This window comes from Rhinatrema bivittatum, chromosome 18 (genome assembly GCF_901001135.1).
Source record: "Rhinatrema bivittatum chromosome 18, aRhiBiv1.1, whole genome shotgun sequence".
Lineage (NCBI taxonomy): Eukaryota > Metazoa > Chordata > Amphibia > Gymnophiona > Rhinatrematidae > Rhinatrema > Rhinatrema bivittatum.
The window spans coordinates 1,897,822-1,917,784 of record NC_042632.1 but is presented as its reverse complement, the minus strand read 5'-3'; the positions used below and the strand labels follow the sequence as shown (position 1 = coordinate 1,917,784).

General features: G+C 45.1%; 1 protein-coding gene across 2 annotated transcripts in view; it reads right to left on the bottom strand.

The window, feature by feature from the left end:
• Positions 1-4,572: 4,572 nt before the first annotated feature.
• The window catches only part of HNRNPH1 (heterogeneous nuclear ribonucleoprotein H1), a 129,129-nt gene continuing 113,738 nt past the window's right edge, over positions 4,573-19,963 (bottom strand). For both annotated transcript variants that reach the window (XM_029583596.1, XM_029583597.1), the window contains one exon: positions 4,573-5,235. In XM_029583596.1, the coding sequence (XP_029439456.1) occupies positions 5,117-5,235 (119 nt within the window). In that variant the 3' untranslated portion in view covers positions 4,573-5,116. The remainder of the gene's footprint in view (positions 5,236-19,963) is intronic.

The window sequence follows — 19,963 nt, the reverse complement described above, 5'->3', positions numbered from 1 at the left end:
TTATTATTGTTATTATTAATGGACTGAGTTAGTAGATTTGGTATCTTGTTTTTGAAGTAGGTTGCCAGTTCTTCTGCTTTGCTTGCTGCTTTATCATCTGGTATGGATGTTGGTAGGGGTTTAGTGAGGGATGAGACCAAAGAAAAAAGCGCTCTAGGGTCGAAAATGAAGTGGTGGATTTTTTGTGAGTAAAAGTCTCTTTTTGCTTGGAGGATGGATATTCTGTAATGGTGCATCATGGTTTTGAATGCTGTGATGTTGGCGTATGTTGGGTTTTTCCGCCAGTGTTGTTCTTTTTTTCTGAGATCCTGTTTTAAGGATTTTAGTTTTGGTGTGTACCAAGGTTTTCTGTTGTCCTTGTTTGCTTGAGGAGCTTTGGTAATAGTTGGGCATGTAGTATCGGCCACTTTTTTGGTAATGTTGTTCCAGGACAAAATGGCTGAGTCCGCGTTAGTAAGGTCCACTTGGTTAAGTTCATCCGATAGGCTGTTGCTGAGAATTTCCTGGCTGCACATTTTTTTGAATTGGATTGTGTTATTCTGCTTTTCTGGGAGTGTAGGTAGGTTTATCTTTAGTGTTGTGTTGATCAGCTTATGGTCCGACCAGGGAACTGGAAGGCATGTAGGGTGAGAGGAAAGAGTAAGTTCCTGGTTAATGAAAATGAGGTCCAACGTATGACCAGCTTTGTGGGTGGGTTCCTTAATTATTTGTTTGAAACCCATGCAGTTTAGTGTGCTTAGGAGAGTTTCACAGCTGTGAGAATGGGGAGATACATCCACATGGAGGTTGAAGTCCCCCAATAGTATCGCTGGTGTGTCGGAGTTGATGTGTTTTACTATATTTTCAATCAAAGGTGATGGATCGGTTTCGAGGTATCCTGGGGTGGCGTATGTAAGCCCGATTTGAAGGTGAGAGGATTTAAATACGGCAAATTCTAGAGAATGTGAAGATATTGAAGTTTGTAGTGATATTCCTAGTGTTTTTTTTGCTGCCAGAAGACGACCTCCTCCTTGTTTTTTTGAGTCTGGGGATTGAGAATATGTTGTACGAGTGAGTAGGGAGTTGGTTGATTGTAGCGATGTCTTCTGGTTTTAACCAGGTTTCAGTGATTGCAAATATGTCTGTGTTTGTTTCCAGCAGATAGTCATGAAGCAGGTGAGTTTTCTTAGTCAAAGACTGTGCGTTCAGCAGTGATAAGGTGAAAAGTGACAGTCCCAGTAGTTGGTTTAAAGGTGAGATGACAATAGGGATGAGTCTTTTTTGTAAAGAGTGTGGTAAGGCTTGTTTTTTTGCTGATGGTCTCTTGAGGTTGTGGATGATGGGGATGGATGAGATCGCCATGATTGGTTTCGTAACTGAGCGCTGGATGGTTGCTAGTTGAGTGAGCGCTGGATGGTTGCTAGTTGAGTGAGCGCTGGGTGTTGCTAGTTGAGTGAGCGCTGGATGGTTGCTAGTTGAGTGAGCGCTGGGTGTTGCTAGTTGAGTGAGCACTGGATGGTAAAGTGCAGACTGGGCACTGGGTGAGATCTGGATGGCTGCTTACTAAATGAGCGCTGCCATGGCTCACCGAGATGAGTCGGAGTAAGAAAGAGTTACTGGAATTCTTTGGATAGATTTGGTTTAGGGGCCTCACAATGCAGGCACAGGTGCTGCTGTTCTAAGGCGTGTTAGAGATATTAGTCTTTTGCCTGGGAGAAATAGAGGCTGACTGCTATAGGGATAGGCCCTGGGGCACTCCAAGGGGCTACACTAAGGAGCGCGACAAAGGGGCAAGCCCCTTTGTCGCGCTCCTTCGGCGCGCGGCGCTGGGCTGGATAATGATTTAAAACCCCTCAAGGGCTGGCTCCTATTGGAGGAGCTGTATCGGTGGGCGGGACTTTTGTTCGCTCACCTCGGGGCCTCGCAAGAGGCTTGTCCCTGGTCCACCTCCCCTGGCCCCGATGGGCCTACGCCGATCGCGCGGGGAGGGCCGACCCGGATCGAGGGGGCAGTGCAGGGCGGCGGCGCCGGAGAGAAAGGATCGCCTGCAGTCGTTTTCGGCCCTTTAAAGGGCTCTGGGGAGGCGTCGGGGCTTCCGGGGAGGGCTTAGCTGTACCCTTCCAAATGCGGCTGCTTTTTTTTTTTTTTGTTTTTTTGAATTCGCCGCGTTTTTGCAGCTGTTATTTCCTCACCTCGGGGCCTCGCGAGAGGCTTGTCCCTGGTCCACCTCCCCTCCCCCCGATGGGCCTACGCCGATCGCGCGGGGAGGGCCGACCCGGATCGAGGGGGCAGTGCAGGGCGGCGGCGCCAGAGAGAAAGGATCCGGAGAGAAAGGCGCCGGAGAGAAAGGATCGCCTGCAGTCGTTTTCGGCCCTTTAAAGGGCTCTGGGGAGGCGTCGGGGCTTCCGGGGAGGGCTTAGCTGTGCCCTTCCAAATGCGGCTGCTTTTTTGTTTTTTGGTTTTTTGAATTCGCCGCGTTTTTGCAGCTGTTATTTCCTCACCTCGGGGCCTCGCGAGAGGCTTGTCCCTGGTCCACCTCCCCTGGCCCCGATGGGCCTACGCCGATCGCGCGGGGAGGGCCGACCCAGATCGAGGGGGCAGTGCAGGGCGGCGGCGCCGGAGAGAAAGGATCGCCTGCAGTCGTTTTCGGCCCTTTAAAGGGCTCTGGGGAGGCGTCGGGGCTTCCGGGGAGGGCTTAGCTGTGCCCTTCCAAATGCGGCTGCTTTTTTGTTTTTTTGAATTCGCCGCGTTTTTGCAGCTGTTATTTCCTCACCTCGGGGCCTCGCGAGAGGCTTGTCCCTGGTCCACCTCCCCTGGCCCCGATGGGCCTACGCCAATCGCGCGGGGAGGGCCGACCCGGATCGAGGGGGCAGTGCAGGGAGGCGGCACCGGAGAGAATCATTGCCAGTATATATTCCCTCGCCGATTCTGCACACCTGGCAGAAAAAAATCTTCAACTTCATCTGGAGGCAATGCCCGTCTCGGTTAGCGAGACAGGTACTATATTTACCAAAATCACAGGGGGGATTGGGAGTCCCTAATCTATTAGGCTATTATGCAGCATCACAATTGCTAGCAGTCTTAGATATACATCAGGTAGCCCCAAAGCAGTGGGCACTCGTAGAACAGCAGATTGTGGGACCCATGGCACTGTCAGCAATCCCATGGCAGACTCATGCTACCTGGAGACCAATACAAGCCATTCCCTGGTCACTAGCAATTACCATACCCATGTGGGCTAACAATCGTCACCGCCTTGTTGGGGATCATAAATTGTTTTTATCAAACATCCCTACTACATAATGTTTGCTTACCTACTGGTTATCAAACGTCTACAACGTTGGCGGGAGATGGGGGTCACCACAATTGGACATATATTATCCCAAGGCGCTATCATTCCTAGGGATAGGTTCTTCGCACAATTTCATCTTGACCACCATGATTTTTTGGTGTATGCACAAGTGACCCACTATGTACAGGGCCTGCAGAGGGTCAGATTCTTACATTTAGGAGCGGTAGTTACTGGAGACCTATTATTTACATAGTGATAGGCGCAAAGGCTCGAAATCTAAAATATATCAATTGTTCTTCCCTATCCTGCCAGAGCTGTGTAAGTTTATTTCCAGGTGGGAATTTGATTTGGGCAGACAACTGGGGCGAAGGCCTGGGGAGATGTTTTTAATAATGCTCGGAGGTGTTCTATATCCACCCGAATGCAGGAAAACTGCTACAAGATAAAATATAGGTGGTACCTTACGCCGGATAGGCTTCACCGATTCTCCCCTTTGGTGTCCGACTCCTGCTGGCAGGCATGTGGGGAACAGGGTACATTTTTACATATTTGGTGGGAATGTTCCCTAATTAAGAAGCTGTGGGATGAGGTGTTTAAATGGCTGACTACCCTTTTGGGAGTTTTACTGGTACCCTCTGTTGATACAGCATTATTGCAAATATTCCCTAATACTGTTAATAAAACACAACGGTTTTGTATGCAAATGTTTATTGCTGCATTTAGTCAGATAGCTCTTCGGTGGAAGTCGCATCAGATCCCGAGACTCCAGGGCATTATTGATACTACATCAGTACCATAAGTTGGCCGCCTTAACAGCAACCAAACACAACAGAATGACTTCTTTTTTGATGATCTGGAAACCTTTCATGGATCATGTTGCACACTCTTGTGATCTTCATGACACTGTATCTACGTGGAGGCAGTGCAGGGGTTACCATGCTTGACAGCCCATTACAATGTTCAAACAGGAATGGTACATAGGCTTGTGCATATACGTTAAACTATAGGAGAAGTATGGACTTGGAAGATGGCATTGCTGTTCTCTACTGGCTTCTCTCTTGTGACATTGTGGACTACACTGATGGAGGAGGAGGGAGGAGATGGGAAATGTTTACAATTTTGCACCGACTGTGTGCTGTATTGTAATGTGTTCAAACAGTCTTTACAGTTGTGCAAGTTATTGCTTAAAACCTTAAACAAATTTCAAAAAAAAAAATCTGATTAAATTACAGTTCATTGTTTAACAACATTGTTTAACATCTTGCCAGGGTGTATTAGATTGAAAAATGTCCAATAAAAACTTTTTGGATTTAAAAGAAGATTTATTTAACAAGTTTCACTTTGCACAGCGCAGTACTAACAAAAAGTGTCAATACAATCGTTTAGAAATTTTATATAAACACTAGACTGAAACCTTAATGTAATGGGCATTACCTCAACATCTCCTTCCATTAACTTAAAAAAACAAACTCTTAAACATGCCTGGGATATTAAAAAAACAAACATGCCAACTGTTTAATTTTTAACTGAAGAAAATAGATTTACAAAAAAAAATGATTTTCAAAATAGTAGATGTAGTATAAGAGCAACATTTAACAATAGAAACTACTATAAACTAAAGTAGTTCACAGCTTACATACATCCTACATCACTTGAAAAGCTGAGAAATTAACAGCTAGTATTCAATTATGACATCCTAGATAAATTCTTGTATATTTGAAAATACTGAACCTAAAGATAAAAAAAATCCCAATTTCACTTACAGTAAGCATAAATCACAAGCTTGTATTGCAAAATTGTTAAACCTTTTGCTTAAAAAAGTTGTGGTAAAGTGGGTGCTGGTTGTTACATCCCCCAGGCACCACTGATGCTCATGCTGCTGGACATTCCTCCCATTCCATTTACACCCATTGATCCACGGGTTCCACTGCTGTAATAGCTGCTGTTCATACCAGTCTGGTTACCTATGAAGAAAAAAAAGGTTATACTACTTTAGTAGGCAGACATTGGTAAATAATTGTCCTGTACTAGTACTATCTATTATGCTATTGTAAATTATAAAATGGTAAGAATAATCCATGATGTTTTGACTGCCAAAATTTTCCATCCTTACAGATATCTCAGCACAACAGCAGAGGGGTGTCAAAGGTTTCCACTTATAATACTGTTCCAGGGCTCCTTAAGCAGCAGACTCATCACCACAAGGATACTTCCCCCTCAGTCTCCCGAGTCAACTTTTATTGGCACCTTCCCAAGTGGAAATAACTTAAATTTTTTCCTGTTCATTTTCTTTCCATGAACCTTGCTACACTAGTCCAGTCAAGACAAGTGTGTTATGTCCCCTAACCAGCAGATGGGGGCAGAGGAAACATATTTCCTGGTGACATCAGCACCATTACTTACAGATGGTACAAGCACAGAACATCTCAGTATCTCTATAACAAAGCATTAAACAGAGCCAAAAAACAGTAAACCAAAGATAAAAACATCAAACTTTAAATGGTATGGAATTGGAAAGTAACAAAACCCAGAACATGTAGTAAACCAACACAATCAATATCCAATCAAATCCAAACGTGGATTTGAGTGAACTGGGAAGGACATGATCTTACTGCACACCACTTATTTGTGCCCTCAATAACAGAGATAAACAGGAAGATGGGCAGGAAGCTAAACCCAATCAAAAGCTGACAGGAGAATGAACTTTGCTCATACAAGCACAGGACGAAGACAACAATAAGGTTCTCTCTTCATATGCAGCCGAACTTACTAGTAAGGTCCTGGACTGGTGTAGCAGGATTCATGGAAAGAAAATTAAACAGGTAAATATTTCTATTTCATCCCACTATACTAGTTCAGTCAAGACTTGTGGGAAGCACCAAAGTCCATCTAGTTCAGGAGGGAAGCCACTGGAGGACACCCACCCCAAAAGCTACAGCATGCCAAGTAAAATCTGTGATGCCTAACAAAAGAATGCAAAAGCAACCAAGTAGTTAGCTTACAAATATACTCTAATGCTAAAGGAACTGCTGCTGCCCAGGAAGGCTGAGCTCCAGAAGAATGAGAATGAAAAACACTGAGCACTTGACAACCCCTGAACATATATGCCAAAGAGATTACCTCCTAATTCCACTGCATCAGAGTAGCTGCCATCTCACCATTGCATGGGCCTCCAAAACAGACAAATGACCTATTGCACAAAAATGGATCCAAAGTATTGCCTCCCTGACACTCCTCTGAAAAGATGGAAATAAAAAGGCTGATCAAGGTGGAATTCTGATGATATCTCCCGGTTAAAGGAATTCATAGGTTGAAAACAATCAGATGCAAAACTCAAAAATGGATCTCTTCAGGTGAGAGCAATATCCTTAAATGAAGAATGTTGTAAAGACTCAAAAGGAGGCATCGCTACCACCACCAGAACCAAACTGAGGCCCCACAAAGACTGCCAGCCTAAATGGAGGCCACAACGGAAGCGAAAGAGATAGATGAGGAACTACTGAGTGACAGAATGCCTTGGTCTGGTATATCATTTAATGATTTGTACGAAATATACCGGACCAAGGCATTCTGTCACTCAAAGAATATGGAGCCAAGAGAATAGATGCCCTGGTTCAACCTTAGCCATGATTGGATCTCTTCATATTCTTGCCTTAGCCTTTGATAGGGTGGGATTTGCATAGAATGGGATCCAGTTTGGCTGGATCTAGAAGGTTCCTGCTCAGGAAGCTGGCCCACATTCTCAGAGCCCGTCACACAAGCCATCAAGAAAAGTAGATTCTTATCCGTGCAAGGAAAGGACTCCTTGCCTCAGACAGTCCAGAACGTCTGTATTCTCCTCACCAATGCATATTGTCCACCATGTCAATACTGGAGAGGCCTCTGACCACCTTTCCCTTTATGGTCGGAAGAAAAAAAAAAAAAAAAACAAAGCTCATCCTATGACTCTGGTCTCCAGCCTGTTGATAGAGCAAGTGCCTTACACGGGAGACCAGTCCCTGGGCTACCTGATCTAGACAATGGGCTCCCCATTCTGAAAGACCTGCATCTGACAAGATGGGAGAGAAGCGAAGACCTGTGTTCTCATTTGAGTTCTCCCCAAGGAACCAAAACCAGAAAGGGCATCACTGAGCTGAACAGCTGCAGATAATTCTAGGTTCTTGGGAGCCCACTGAGCAGAGAACCTCTGCACCTGAACAATCTTTGTAACCCTTCCCTCAGGCAAACACACTTGAGCTGCTCCTGTGATAAAAAAAACAAAACGCCCAGGTATTCCAAGAACTAAAAAGGATAAAGTTTGCTCTTGCAAAACCTAAGACACAACCAACACCTTCTAAGACAACCACCATTCTGCCAGATGCTGGAACACTTGGCCCTGACCAGTCAATTGTCCAATGAATGATAAATCATGATACTCACCTTCCTGAAGAAGGCAGCCACTGTCAGAAACAATGAGGCTAGGAACTCGCCACTGAGCACCGCTGCAATGACAGAGCGCAGGGCCTCCATTCGAAAATGGGGCAACTTGAGAGCCTTGTTCACCCCCCCCCCTTGAGGTCCAGAATAGGATGGAAAGAGCCCTCTTTCTTCAGCACCACAAAGTAGATGGAATAGTGTCCAGCTCCCTGCTCCTCCTGGGGAACGGAAACAAATAGCCCCTAGGGATTGTAGCCTGTCGAGGGTCTGACGAACTATCTGCTTCTTTGTTCATGAGCCGCAGGATGATATCAAAGATCTTGGAGAGGGCAAGCAAACTAAAGCATAGCCGAGTTCGATAATGCTTAGAACCCACCGGTCTGAGGTGATCTTAACCCATTCCTGGAAGAAGAGGGACAGCCGTCCTCCGATGACAGGGACAGAGGAATGGGACGGCCAGATCTCATTGTGAAGGTTTGGTGCCAAGGGAACCTTGGCCAGATCCATCCTGACCCACTCGACGGCCGTGAAAGGACTGAGACCAGGGCTGCGACTGCCCTGTTTGTCGGTTTGCTTGACCAGGTGCCCTGTTCTGGTGGAAGCGTCTTTGTCCCCGAAAACGAGTGCACGTCGGAAGAAAATAGAGAGCCCTTAGGTTTACTTTCAGGCAGCTTGTGGACCTTGTTGTCGCCCAGCGACTATCAGCTGCTCCAAATCTTCAAACAAGAGCTTGCCCTTGAAGGGGAGGGCCCCAAGCTAAGCCTTAGATGAAACATCTGCCGCCCAATTGCGTAACCACCGCAGACTCTTGCGGTGGAAGATCTTGTGCATTCAGCAACTGATGTACCCACCTGAGGCTCACTCAAAGCATGTAACTACTGCAGACAGCGGCTCTAATGCAGAGACCTCAAAAATCCTCTTGAAGAGGACCTCAAGCTTTCTGTCTTGGAGGTCCTTAAGTGCCACTGCCCCTGCCACTGGTATAGTGGTCCTCTTTGTGACTGCTAACTGCAGCATTCACTTTGGGAACCTTCAGAAGTTCCACTCTCTCTTCCAGTAAGAGGTATAGCTTGTCCATAGCTCAACCCACAGAGATCCATTTCTGGAGTATCCCACTCCCGGGCAATAAGTTACTGGAGCATTTGATTCAGGGGAAAAGTTCTAGTTGGGCCCCTTAAGTCTGCCAGAACCAGATCAACCGTGTCTTGAGGTGACTCAGCCTGGGGAAGGGCGAAGCCAAGTTCCTCCAGGACATAGGGAATGAGGGGCTCCAATTCCTATGATACAGACCACCTTCGGGTCATCCCCATCCAAGATCAAGGGCTTCTCTGGATCCTCCTCCAGATCAGCACCAAGGGGAGGGACCGGGATCCCATCCGCGGGTAAAAGACCCGCGAGATCCGCAAGCTCCGAGGGAGATAGAGCCGTGTACTTCCGTAACGCAGGACCCCGGATCTTTTGGACCCGAACCGAACCAGAGGGTTCCTGGCGCCTGGGGACCTTCTTGGGGGGACCAGAGGGACCCTGAGGAGGAAGGGTCCCTGTTGAGACTAACTAGCCAAAAAGGTTTTGCGCATAAGGAGCACAAAATCGGGAGTAAAGTAGGGCAGAACCGGCACTTCCTCCTCCAGGGCAAAGGGCTCCTCAGAAAAATCAGACAAATCGTCCCTAGGGTCCACCAGGCTCACTGCAGCAGAAGAAAGCGGCGGTGGGACGTCCCCTCCCCCAGCCACCTTAAGCTGAGCGGCAGAGAATGTTTTTAAAATGGCCGCTGTTCCCACACTGACAGGGAACAGTTCGGCCTCACTCTACTGCGAGGCGAGACACTTGCCCGCACCATGGGCCTGCCTGAAATTGCTTGCGCTGCTCCTGAAGAGCCCTTCCCACTGGGAAGCAATGTGAGCAAATGCCCATGCGCAAGTGGCGCACAGCTATCTCCCCGCAGGCCGAACAATGTGCCTCACGAGGCATGGCTGCCGCAAGAAAAAGCTGAACAGCATCATATTTAAGGAAATATCAATAGCTGATACCATGTAGTCTCTCATACGGGACCAGAGAAGTCTCATATAAAAAATGGCGGGCTTTACTTCCGATAGCCCCGAATGCCACTAATATAATTGTGCAGTCACATAAATATTCAGACTGTCACCAGTTTTTAATCATCGGTTTCTCTTTGATAATTTGAGATTATTGCATTTTCATTCTCTGATTGGTTCCTTTCTGAGATACAAGCAGGTTTAAAATAACCTTTGAAATTGGCGGATCCAGTTGCCAGGTTAATGCTGCAACCACGTAGCAGATGTGATCGCTGGGCAGACTTTGGAATCGTATGTATGCATTAGATAGCAGCGCTAGTTATTCATATTGTTGCTCGAACTTAGTAAAGGATGTTATTTTCAAACTTAGATTTGGCAATCTCCGCCCCCTGATGAAGCTGACAAACACGAGCCGTGTTGGGCCAGGGCCAGTTTGATATTCCAGCTGCATAGACTCTGCTACGATAAGTGTAATCGCACTGCCCTTAGACTGGTAATATAACCAGATTTAAAAATGAAAGTGTAAAAAAATGAAAATGCAATAATCTCAAAAAATTATCAAAGAGAAACAGATGATTAAAAACTGGTGACGGTCCAAATATTTATCTGTGACTGCACAATTATATTAGTGGCATTCGGGGCTATCGGAAGTAAAGCCCGCCATTTTTGATATGAGGTTTCTCTGGTCCCGATTATGAGACATGGTATCAGCTATTGATATTTCCTTAAATATGATGCTGTTTTGAATTTAAGTTACGTGAATACATCATATATATATATATATCAACCTAATAATTGAAGGTTGACCGACGTGCCGCAAATGCGCAGTAGAGACCAGCTCTACTGCGCATGTGCGGGCGAGCACATCGGTCTCAGCCAGCGTCAGAAAAAAAAAACATTGCGGCGTCAAGTGGCGGCGGCAGCGGCGGCAGCCAGTATCGAGGGAGGGAGGAGAGAGAGAGGGAGGGACGGAGTGGGAGGGAGTGACTGAGTGAGAAGGAGGGACTGAGTGAGGGGGGAGGGAGGGACTGAGTGAGGGGGGAGGGAGGGACTGAGAGGGGGGGAGGGAGGGACTGAGAGGGGGGAGGGAGGGACTGAGTGGGAGGGAGGGACTGAGAAAGAGAGACTGAGGGAGGGACTGAGTGAGAGGGAGGGAGGGGGAGGGACTGAGTGAGGGGGAGGGAGGAGTGGGTGGGGAAGAGTGAGGGGAGAGGGAGAGGTGAGAGACAGGGATGTGAGTAAGTGGAAGGGTAAGAAGTTGTGGAGCAGAGAAAAAGGGAGTGGAGGAGGGCTGAGGGGGAGGGGATGGGATTGAGAGAGGGTGGGGAGTGACTGAGGGAAGGGGAGAGAGGTGGGAGTGACTGAGGGAAGGGGAGAGAGGTGAGAGTGAGGGGAAGGAGGCAGTGGGAGACAGGGTGAGTAAGACTGAGTGGAGGAAAGGGGAGGAGTGAACGAGGGGAAGGGGGAGAGAGGGAGAAAAAGTGTAGAAGGGTGCTGTGTTAGAAAATGGACTGAAAAAAAAATGTAATGTAGCCCATTTTAACAGGCTTAACGGCTTGTATATATATAAAAGCTGGTCAGACGAGCGCCCTAAAGGAAAAAAAAAAACCCCGGAGCCGGTCGTGCTGAGGAATGCCTGAAAACAAACAGCCTGTGCACGCACTGCCTTGCCGTGAAAAAATTAAAAAAAAAAAAAAAAAAAAAAAAAAAGACAGTACTGTTGTGAAGGGCAGGCTGCTCCAAATACCCACAGCAAAGGGTATGGGGGTGGAGGGACCGGACCTCCGGAATCAACCCCAGGCGCTTCACCAACAGAGGGAGCACAGCAGACTTCCCAGCCCAGCTCCCACAGCACTTGCTACTTGGGGGGGGGGGGGGGGGGGTGTTTCCTCACTGGAAACTACAAACCCCCCCTCGGGAGGAAAGCTGCTTCTTCTGTCCTGCTCTGAGACTGATCTTTTAGGATTTTTTTTTTTGGGGGGGGGGGGGGGGGGGTTGTTGTTAAACTCAAACTGGTTCAAGACCACAGGTTTTGCACCACCTCCATCTACTGGAGACTGAGAAATACTGAAGACACGCAGGCAGCACTCAGGCCTAAGAGGGGGTGTACTCAAGTTTTTCTCTGTCTCCATCTGCTGGAAGGGAGGCAAAACCCAGCTGTCTGGACTGATCCAGGTAAAAACAGGGAAACTAGATTTTATTTAATTTACTTTAGCCAGACAGTTATATTGTTCAAATATTCTAAGCAGGGCAGGGCCAGACTTCTCTACATCTGTAAGAAACAGCAATATATCTGCCAACTTATGACAAGAATCTCAGAACCCAAAACCTCTCACCTCAGCTGTAGTTCGAATCTTATAAGCAAGGGGCTCCAATGCCAAATTAAACAAGAGTGGACACCCTACCTGCTACCCCTCCGAACCTCAAAGGGAGGGGGATAGGACTCCCATTAGTCATGACCTACATAGTAGTCTTCTCATATAGAAACTATCTATGCAAAGAACTCTACAGGAAAATCAAACTAAGGGTGGCAATCATAAATGGCCAAGATAAGAAATAAATTGCTTTTTCTGCATCTAATGCAATGACCAACAAGAATTTTCTTTTAGCCGGATGTATAAAATTTAATAATCTCTAGTATTATTTACGGAGGACTTTTCCTTTACAAAGCCGGTCTGATCTGGATGGACAAACAAGGGAAGTACTCCCTCTAGCCGCAACTGGAGCACTTTTGCCAACTTAATATCAGTATTGATAAGCAATATTGGGAGATAAAAGGAGCAATCAGCGAGGTCTATCTTTTTTAGGAAATACGGTGATAACCGCTTCTAATAAGTTAACCGAGGATGCCTCAGTCTCATCTAAATGATTAAATTCACTCAAAGGTAAATATTTGGCACATAATATAATGCTTATAATATTAGAGCTGGAAACCATCAGGCCCAGGGCTCTTTTGAAACAGTGTAGACAATGTCCTAACCTTAAACTCTGCGATACGTGCTCCAAGCATCTCTAGCACCTCCTGAGGAATTTCCCATATTGAAATATGTCCTCCCCGCTTGACATATGATTGAGATGTTCATAATAGGAGGCAAACTATTTCCTTAGGATGACAAAGGACCTGTAGTGTCTGACACCACTGATAGTTGTCTTAGCCAAAGCTTCTCTAGTTGCTGTAGCCAAGAGGTCCCACTACTTTCATGCTAATATCTGTTTAGTATATAGAATACTCTTTTCAATATGAGTAGCCTGTAGCTTTTGTAACTTTTTCTTAACGAGCCTCAACTAACGGTCAGGTCACTACAGGTTTGCTTAGGTTGTTCAAGGTGTTTAACGGCAGTTCTTCTTGCTTACATAATCTTTGTTTATTAAAATGGCTTAAGAACATGCCATACTGGGTCAGACCAAGGGTCCATCAAGCCCAGCATCCTGTCTCCATCAGTTGCCAATCCAGGCCATAAGAACCTGGCAAGTTCCCAAAAACTAAGTCTATCCCATGTTACTGTTTCTAGTAATAGCAGTGGCTATTTTCTAAGTCAACTTAATTAATAGCAGGTAATGGACTTCTCCTCCAAGAACTTATCCAATTCTTTTTTAAACCCAGCCACACTAACTGCACTAACCACACCCCCTGGCAACAAATTCCAAAGTTTAATTGTGCGTTGAGTGAAAGAACTTTCTCCAATTAGTTTTAAATGTGCCACATGCTAACTTCATGGATTACCCCCTAGTCCTTCTATTATCCAAAAGAGTAAATAACAGATTCACATCTACCTGTTCTAGACCTCTCATGATTTTAAACACCTCTATCATATCCCCCCCTCAGTCGTCTCTTCTCCAAGCTGAAAAGTTCTAACCTCTAGTCTTTCCTCATAGGGGAGCTGTTCTATCCCCTTTATCATTTTGGTCGCCCTTCTCTGTACCTTCTCCATCGCAACTATATCTTTTTTTCAGATGTGGTGACCAGAATTGTACACACTATTCAAGGTGCAGTCTCGCCATGGAGCGACAGAGGCATTGACAATTTCCGTTTTATTCGCCATTCCTTTTCGAATAATTCTCAAGATTGTTTGCTTTGACTGCCGCAGCACACTGAACAGACTATTTCAATGTGTTATCCACTTGATCATTCCTCATTTTGGGGCCGATTTAATACAGTGTGCTCAGCCTCAGGCTATAATCCTTCCCCTCCCCACCACTTTTAAAGTCTCCCAAAGAACTGGATTATATCCCTCAGACAAATGTATATTCGTAAACTCGATACCTTGTTTAATCATTTCTTCAAATTTGGGAGTCTTTAAATGAAAAGTTTAATCCCCACCTTCTGCCAGATGAACACAGTCAGTCAAAGCCAAAGAGACTAATTGGGTGGTTTTCTGAAAGAGAACTGGATGAGATCACAGTCTCTAACCCTCTCCAATGCCAAGTAGCTGCACAAGAAATAATCTATCCTACTATAAGTTTTATGACAAGGTAAATAAGAGGTATAATCTCTGCTAGTAGAATTATGTTCACACCATACATATTGTAGTTGAGAGGTTTGCACCCCATTACCCAGTTGTAACATGAGACACTAGTCCCGATTTATCAGAAGCATTATTCATACATATGTTCCAATCCCCACCCCCATGATCAAACAGTGTGCATCAAAATTGGAAAAGCAAATATAAAAATTATGGTGGTTTTTAGGGCTAGATACCCAAGCTTTCAGTTTTACCATATAGAGTCCCCTCTAATATTATAAATCATCCCTCAGGGTCCAAACTGGTCATAGCAACATTAAAGGGTAGTGTCATGTGAATAAGGATGCAAATTCCCCTGCTCCTTGTATTATAAGAGTAGTTTTACCCCAACCACCCCCTCAATTTAACATGCTTAGTTCAGGATAAATGTGTCTCCTGTAAACATATAGGCAGACATGGTTTAATGGATTTACCCAACAGAAGTTCTGCCTCAAATCTACAACATTTTTTGAAGGGGTGAACAAACATGTAAATAAAGGTGAACCAGTAGATGTGGTGTATTTGGATTTTCAGAAGGCATTTGACAAAGCCCCTCATGAGAGGCTTCTAAGAAAACAAAAGTTGTGGGAAAGGAGAGGTCATTTTCTGAATTGCAAGCTGGTTAAAAGACAGGAAACAGGGGAGAGGGCTGTGGCGTCACGGGCAGAGATGGCTGCTTGAACAGGGAGCTCCCGAGCACCCCAAGCTAATAATTGAGAGAATCGCCTTCCATCCCCGCTAACTTGAGGAGATTAAAAGACCTGTGACATTCCTCATTAAATACCTTCATGGCATCTAAGAGAAAAGGCACCAATCTCAGCCAATATTCCTATCTTAAAGGCAGAATGGACTTGGAGGGCCTACCGGAGAGGGAAGAACCCGAGATGGCAGGCCTACAGCATGACGCTGAAATAACCGGTGATTCAATCCTCCAGCCTTCTGCAGTACCTACCAGAGATGAATTTCGCCAGTGGTTCACGGATATCAGAAAAGACTTAAAAGCAAATAAACACAAAATGCTGGAAGCGATACGCAGCTGGACGCCCAAGCGGACAAGATTGATAAACTGCAGTCCCAATGTGATAAACTGGCTAACACTGAGTCGGATATGCTTCTCAAAACGGAAGACTTAGAAAATAGAAATCGTAGATGTAATCTACGATTCCGGGGAGTCTCCGAAATAGACAATGCTGATAACCCGCTGATCGGACTTGAAAGGGCGCACCGCACACTGGGACCTAGACGGCAATCAGCCACGGGATATTGTAGCCTGCTTCCTCCACTACCAGTTAAAGAAAAGGTGTTACCCGCTGCCAGAAAGCAACAAACGTGGGAGTGGGAGACACAATCAATATCAGTGTTCGCAGACCTAACCCCGGGAACTATTAAACGCCGGCAAGAATACCAACCCATCACCAAAGCATTAAGACAAGAAAATATTAGATACCGATGGTTGTTTCCAGTGGGGATATCCATATCTATTTGGGGAGTCATCAAATGCTACCACCCCTGCCGAAGCGGCAGCCATCTTGAAGGCACAGGACTCCAGATCAAAACTACAGCACCAGCAGAGATTAGCGACAGACCTTAGACTCCGCGTTGGCAGCGCATGGAGAAAGGAGGTCGAAGGCGACGGCGGAACACAGAGGCGACCTCTCAATCTACACTGGAAGGACTGGGGTAATATAGCAACCGGAGGACACCTTCGATATTTACTATGGTAAACTGGTGGTAACAATGCCAAAAGTTCCTTGGTGGACCCTCAGTTTGCAGGAACGTATGTCTTAAGCAACTGATTTTGATTTTTCAATTCAAAGGAATGTTACTAGGCGCTGGGGGGGGGATGAGATCGAGCTTTTTAAATTGTCGGTGGGAATGGGAGGGGCTGCTTGTTTACCCCAAGACGGTCACCAACTTCACCTGCTCAGATGGGACAGCCATGGCTTCATGGCTCTTACAACGGGGTAGGGGAGGTGAGAGGGAGGGTAGGGAATTGGGAGGGGGTTGGGTGGGAGGGACTGAAAGGAGGTATATTGCAAATAGTAGTAGGAAAAGCATTTTAATTGGGACAGTACTGTAGCCAAGCAAGAAGGCGCGCAGATAAGAGCGACGAGGGAGGGGGCATTGACGGAAGGATTCTCGCATGGCCTTACGGATGGCAGCCTATCACCTGGAAAAGCATTCTTAATTTTCTATGCACATATATAATGGCACTTCAATTCATCTCTCTGAATGTAAAGTGTCTTAACACTCCACGTAAGAGACACCTTCTTAAAGAGGATCTCCAAATCCAAGGGGCCACTGTTATCTGTCTGCAAGAGACTCACTTGAAGTGTAGATATGAGCATCTTCTTGCTTGGCCATTATTTGCTCACAGATTTTTCTCTGCTGCCAGCAAGAAGAGCAAATATACAGGACTGTGTATATTTTTTAAGCAGGGATACGATTATAAAATTCGAAAGCATGTGGCAAATGATCAGGGCAGACTTTTGCTGTTTACATCTGAACAAGGGGGAACTGTACACAATATTGACCATCTATGGTCCAAACGTTGACCAGGTGGTCTTTTTTGAGCAGACTGACCAATTATTGGAAAGAGAGGGAGAAGGCACTCTAATAAGTGACTTCAACTTAACCCTTAATCCACAGTTTGATAATTCGGGAGGGAGTAGCACGGGTACCGGCCCCCTTAGAAAAATGGCATTTAACGGACATATGGCGTCAAAGAAACCCACAAATCAGAAACTATACTTTCTTCTCCCCGCCACATCATTCTTACTCATGAATAGATAATTTTTTAGTTGATAAGATGTTAGCAGGGAGGATTAAACGGATATATATTGACCCCATTACATGGTCCGACCATGCACCAATTGGCATGGAGATAGGCTACCTCATAGATGGGACTGGGTTTCGCCCATGGAAATTGAATGATACCCTTCTTGCCGATGAGGCATTTTGTAAACAACTGCAGGGGAATATATCTAACTATATGGCCACTAATGAAGGAGACCCTGCTATAGTATGGGATTGTTTGAAGGCAGTGGTGAGGGGCCATCTCATCTCACAAGGAGCCTATGTTAAAACCAGAGAGACCAAGATGGCCACCGACCTGTAAGGATGTGAAGGATGGCTCCTGGTTGATGGAGATATACTTCAAGCTAATTCCTTTGATATTATTGCTTTGCTCAAGAATATGCCTCATACTAAGAGGAAAGCTCGCGTAAGAGACATTACCTCAACTCCGGATCGGGATATTCGACAACCAAGGATCGAGGCAGCTTTCGCTAAGACGCTGACGAATTACCCGGAAGCTGTAATCGCTGGGGCCGGTAAGGAGCAGCTGCCGAGCCCCCTGACTCTAGAAACATCGCTAAGCCCGGGTGCTCCAACAATTCCGGATCCACCGATGCTAGAAAAACTTTTATGAGTAATTTTCCAGCAGTTAGTGATGTCCAGAGAAGAGGAGGAACTCTTCTGTGAATCTTGGGGAACCAGGTTCCAGGAACCATGAGGAACAGGCACAATATCACCCAGAACAACTTGGAAAGAGTGGAGAAGGCCTTATGGACTCAGTTCCATCCCTGCTCTTGTACCTTCCTTAGAAGAAATCAGGAATATTTTGTTAGCGATGCAGACATCGATAAATTTGTAAACGGTAACGATCCAAGAGGCAATAACTAAAACACACAGCAGAAGAGAAAATGATAAGTATGGAGAAACAACTGGAAACAATTGAAGGGAGAATAAAAGAAATTGAGAATGTTCAAATAAACTTGATAAAGTCAGAAAAAATGTTTGAAAATAAAATGGAGATCTTTGAAAACCAATCGAAAAGAGCAAACTTAAGAATTCGAAATTTTCCTAAAACTAAATTGCTGTTGCCAATGGATTTATTTAAAAGTTACCTTTTAAATATACTTAAATATTCACCGGATGCAATACCCGTGATATCAACATTATCTACCACAGCAACCATCTTCAGATAAAAATATCCCTGGACAAGAAAATTAAGAAGATACAAATTTGAACTTAACAGATTTTCTGGAGAAATCATTTGAAATGGATATAAGTTTAAGAGCAACACTGCTGGTGCATTTTTCATTTTTGACCGAAAGAGAATGTTTTGAAGCAATACTTTAGATTTCAGAAATTAAAGTTTTATGGACAACCAATTCAAATTTTCCCAGACATAGCGAGAACAGTTAAAAAGGAAAAAATTCATTGCAATGAGAGGGGAGGTAACTGATAGAGGAGTAAAATTTATTTTGCGTTTTCCCTGTCGTCGTATATTGATTTGTGGTAACACTAAGTATGTATTTAATGATCCAATGCAACTTCATACTTATTTAGATTCTTCAGGATCCTAAGACCCTCCAAAAGGTTGTTTGTATTTAGAATGTTTAGGCGACATTTTACAGAGCTTGGCTTGTTATAAGTATTTCTTTAATGTATCTGCTCTATTCTAATTCTTGGTGTCCTCTATTTCCTTTGTGTGGTTCAATGTTAATCAGATGACATACGAGGAGAGATTGAAGAATCTAAATATGTACTCCCTGGAGGAAAGGAGGAGCAGGGGTAATATGATTCAGACTTTCAGATACTTGAAAAACTTTAATGATCCAAAGACTACGACAAACCTTTTCCATCAGAAAAAAATCAGCAGAACCAGAGGTCACGAGCTGAGGCTCCAGGGAGGAAGACTAAGAACCAATGTCAGGAAGTATTTCTTCACGGAAAGGGTGGTGGATGCCTGGAATGCCCTTCCGGAGGAAATGGTGAAGTCTAAAACTGTGAAGGACTTCAAAGGGGCATGGGATAAACACTGTGGATCCATCAAGTCTAGAGGACGTGAATAAAGAGGAGGCAGCAAAACACTGCACAGAGCGGCAGTAGCCACAGAGGCATTCACGGAGCGGGATGCCAGTGGTTGGTGTTCCACCTTCACGGAGCGGAAGGATAGAGGGCTGCCATCTCCAAAAAAAAACAAACCAGGGGTGGGTAACAGTATAAGGCAGGGGTGTGGCCTGCTTGTTGCAGCGGTTGCTACCCCTAATTGAGCTGGATGTTCACTTGGATGCAGATCCGGCGCTGCTCTCTACATTGGTGGTGGGGTGGAGGGGAATTAGGGCTGGAGGGTACTGGAAGCCGATAGTAACAGGTGGGAGAGAGAAAAAGATAAAAAAAGATAAAGTGTGTAGCTTGCTGGGCAGACTGGATGGGTTTGGTCTTCTTCTGCAGTCATTTCTCTGTATATCTATATATATATATATCTATATGTGAGCACGACCAGATTATGTTATATGGGAATTTCTATGGAAAGATATGCTGTTGGCTATTGTAATTTCTTTTTTATCTGGATTATGTATAATAACATTGTCAAAATTTCTTGTATAAATGATAAAATGCAATAAAATATAAATTAAACAAAAACAGTCAGAGCGAAACAAAAATTAGTTAGTGAAATCACTACACTTACAGCGCTCCACAAGCAGACCTTATCTAAGGCTACATATGTGAAATTACAAAACGCCAGGGATGAGCTGCAGACCATAGCAGTTGCAGAATTAGCAGCCAAAGTGTCCCTGATAACACAAGAAAAATTTGAGTGGGGCAATAGATCAGGGAGACTATTGGCAAGATATTTGAAACAAGAACAGATTAAAAAGCAGATTACTATGATTAAATGTCCAGATGACAGCCTAATCAAATCCCCTCCAAGGTCAGACAAAGGTTCC